The 3816-nt window shown below is 48.1% G+C and overlaps 1 gene segment (V, D, J or C); it reads right to left on the reverse strand.

Annotated features, from left to right (window-relative positions):
• Positions 1-938: 938 nt before the first annotated feature.
• Positions 939-3476, reverse strand: LOC147271026 (Ig kappa-b4 chain C region-like). The segment is given in 2 exon segments: positions 939-1386; positions 3333-3476. Coding segments are annotated over 2 exon segments (348 nt in total).
• Between the last annotated feature and the right edge of the window lie 340 nt (positions 3477-3816).

The raw sequence follows: 3816 nt of genomic DNA on the forward strand, positions 1-3816 counted from the left end.
CAATGTTGTTGAGGAAGTCCAATCAGCTGAAACTCAAACATTTCTGTTTTAATGGAGAAACTCCTGGTAAAATCTGGTTTTACCATCAAAAATAATCTAAATGTTCTTTTCACCTTCAAACAAACTTTCCTTTCCCCGTGAACAATGACCATAAATCAGCTGCAGCCATGTTTTAGGAATGTTCCTACTGTGTAGTGACCAGTGAGGAGAGGCTGTTACCATGGGGACAATGTTTACTTTGTCCTGTTACTAGGAGGAGGGATTTACCTGTGGCTGAGCATCGAAGGCAGCTTCAAGGAACCAGAAATGCCCTTATTTGGACATGACTTTGTCGAAGGATTCCCCTGAAATTCAAGGCCCTGAATGGGAAAGTATTTACAAACCTGGTAACTTAAACAACAAACCAGTCAAACCACAGCTACCAGTTTAAACTTCAGACTTGGAGGTTCATGTTCATGGTCGACTTCCAAAACTTGACTTCAGAATTCTTTGAACCCAGAATTTTTTTACTCTTTGATTTCAGAATTTCGTCTTTGATGTCATCGTGACACAATGGACCAAACCTCTAGATTTGATATTCTACTGCCCTCTGGTGGTGAGGCAGTGGGGATGCAGGTGATCTGCTGGTCTGGTTGAACGTGAGTGGACAGAAACCTTGTTGAGGTGACTGGGAGTTCCTGACTGTGGTGAGCTGCCTTGCTTCTCCTCAGGTCTTCATGGTGGCTTTCTGCTGGACTGTTGTTGAAGGGAACATGGCATCCTATCATTTTCAGCTCTGACATCTGGACAGTGGACAGATGTGACATCATCATGGTCTCACTGCCTGCTTTGTTCATGGATCAATGGAACGTTGTGTTGGAACCTTTATTGTAGAACTGCTATGAGCTGAGAGCTCAGTGTTGTTGGAACAACGCAGCTCCACATGGGACTGATGTGATGAAGAGGTTTTTATTGAGCTGAAGCTGGAGAGCAACAATCAAAATGGAGCAGCAAACATTCTGATGGCAACGCTTACAGAGGAAAACTGTTGCAGAGTTCAGAGTCCCAGTGAGTCAGGTCAGGACTGGGAACACTGGTCTCTCCTCAGCACCTCTGACACTGGAGTCTGGGAGCCCTGGGTGGCCTCACAGCTCACCGAGCACACCTTCCTCCACTGGTCTGCGGGGAGCCTCAGGGTGCTGCTCCAGCTGTAGAGGCCGTCCTTCTCCAGCACCCCGGGGCTCCTGCTCTCCTCCCCGCTGCCGCTGCTGCTGCTGCCGTCCACCTTCCAGGCCAGACTCCAGTCTGAAGGGAAGCCCTTGTTGGCCAGACACACCAGCGTGACCCTCGCCTGCTGCAGCTCCTGGCTGGAGGGGGGCAGCACCGTCAGGGAGGGAGGGACATCACCTAGAAGACACCGCTCAGATTAGAGGACGGGGCAGCTGTCAATCAAACCCTGCTGCTTGGACACCAGGACTGTGAGAGCAGATTTCCTCTTGAAGGAGTTTCTGTCAGATGTTTCTCTGCTCCAGCAGTCACTCACTCACACATTGTTTCACTTCCCTTCAAGAAGCGGCTCAGAAAGAGTCCTCACCGCCCAAATAGAAGCAGGACCCTGACAATGGAGGAAAGCCCCTTTGGCAGCAGCTCCACTTTGAAAACTGCCATCAACTAAAGCTTCTCTGTTCAGTCATGAAGATGAAGAACAAAGAAACCCCACACATTCCAATCTCCCTGATTCAGCTGCTGGTAGAATGGACTTGTAGCAGATTGAGTCCTTGAACAGAGGGGTTCACCTCACTGAGGCTGACAGTCTCCAAGCAGAGTGAAGCAACCAGCACCAATGATTCTACAGGGGATTTTCAACCTGCACTCATCAAACACTGCAAATGAGTGACAAGCAAACGGCAAATTAGAAAATTACATTGAAATGAAATGAAATCTGTTCAATTCACCATGTAAAACTGGGCCATTTTCAAATGGAAGCGTCCGTTCTTCTTGATGTGGACTTCAGTCCTCACTCATCAAACAGTTCAAACTGAAGGGAAACCCATTGGATCATTTCTACACTTCAAGGAGTTCAATTTCAGTCTGACAGGAATTTGGACAGAAACCTTCTTGGAGTTGTTCTCCACGTTAAAGCAGGAGAACTCAACACATCAACACACAAACTGTTAAAAACACACAAAAACTCTGCTGCAAATGTTCCCAGATGGAATTTCCAACCAAACTGGACAACATTTTCCTCAGAGTTTGAGCAGAAACTTACGTCCAACATCCAGTCTGGTTCCTCCACCGAACGTCCACCACAGTGACACAAACTCATTGAGGCGCCGTACAAAAACCTCTGACTGTAGAGACACGACTCTCTGACTGGGAAACACACACCCACTTGAGTCAGAAGCCAGCAGTCAAACGTCTGAGCTGCTTTGAACCCTGCCAGCACAGCAGCAGGTCAACAAGTCTGCTTCCATGTTCTAGATGGTCATGAATCAAGAGATTAGACCTGAAAATAAAGAGAAGTCATGGAAGCTACGGAGCCCCAGAGCGGCCAAAGACCGACTTGAACAAGTTCCCTCAGTTCATCAATCCATGGCCAGGAGAAAGAACCTGTTCCCTCTGATGCAGAACTTGGAACCGGTTCTATTTGATGACCACAAATGAACGAGGTTCATCATTAAAAAATCAAATGAATCCCATTGTGGGAGCAACATCTGGCTCCAACATGTGTTTTCTGTCTCTCTGGCCTCTCCAGGGCTCCGTACTCATCACATGAAGGTCAGAGCAGCTAAAAAGGAGCTCTGACACATCCTGATCAATACTCTGATCAGGTGATTGATTGATTGACGGATGCAGCAGCAGCATCAGAGCGTCCACGTCTCTGCTGAGTCCCTCTGAACATTTCCATAGACAGACACTTTGCATCAGCAGCACCATGCTCCAGTGCTCCGGGACACTTTATAGTCCTGAGACTTGAACCCTGGATGACTGACAGCTGTCCGTCACCACAACAGAAGCCACAGAAACCTGCTCATCAGAAACATGGCGTTGACCTCCGCCCTCGTCTGGATGCTCCTCTGCTGCTGCTTGACAGGTAAAGTCCAGAGGGTCCAGCTGCTGTCCTCCATCAACATGGGTCCTCTGAGATGAAGCTGCTTGATGGTTGTGTGTGTGTCTCCTCAGAGTCCAGAGGTCAGGTCACCGTGACTCAGCCTGCAGCAGTGAGATCTGCTCCAGGAGACTCCGTCTCCCTCCCATGTTCAACCAGTCAGGATGTGTACTCTACCAGTTATGGCCACTATTTATCCTGGTACCAGCAGAGAGAAGGAGAACCTCCTAAACTTCTCATTTACCTGGCAACCTCGAGAGCATCAGGGACTCCAGCTCGTTTTTCAGGCAGTGGATCAAACTCTGGCTTCACTCTGACCATCAGTGGAGTTCAGGCTGAAGATGCAGCCGTTTATCACTGTCAGAGTCTTCACTACATCAACAGTCAGGGGGTGTTCACACTGTGAAAAACCATCGTACAAAAACCTCCCTCAGTCACACTGAAGTGAAACTGAACTGACTGCTGCAGCTGGGAGCTGCTGACACACACACACACACACACACACACACACACACACACACACACACACAGGCTTGATGAGAAGAACTAGAACTAGAAGAACTAGGATTCAGATTTTCTGCTGATGACGTTGTGATCTTCATCACCAATTCTTCATCCTGATTGTGGTCCTTCATCAGATTAGCAGCTTCTCTCTGATGATGTCACTCACATCAACTTTGCTTCTGCTTGGATTTTCAATGAACTTCAAGAAAAACCAGCAGCAGCAG

This window comes from Aulostomus chinensis, chromosome 1 (genome assembly GCF_037954235.1).
Source record: "Aulostomus chinensis isolate RoL2024-O1b breed Wild chromosome 1, RoL_Achi_v1.0, whole genome shotgun sequence".
In the NCBI taxonomy this organism is placed as follows: domain Eukaryota; kingdom Metazoa; phylum Chordata; class Actinopteri; order Syngnathiformes; family Aulostomidae; genus Aulostomus; species Aulostomus chinensis.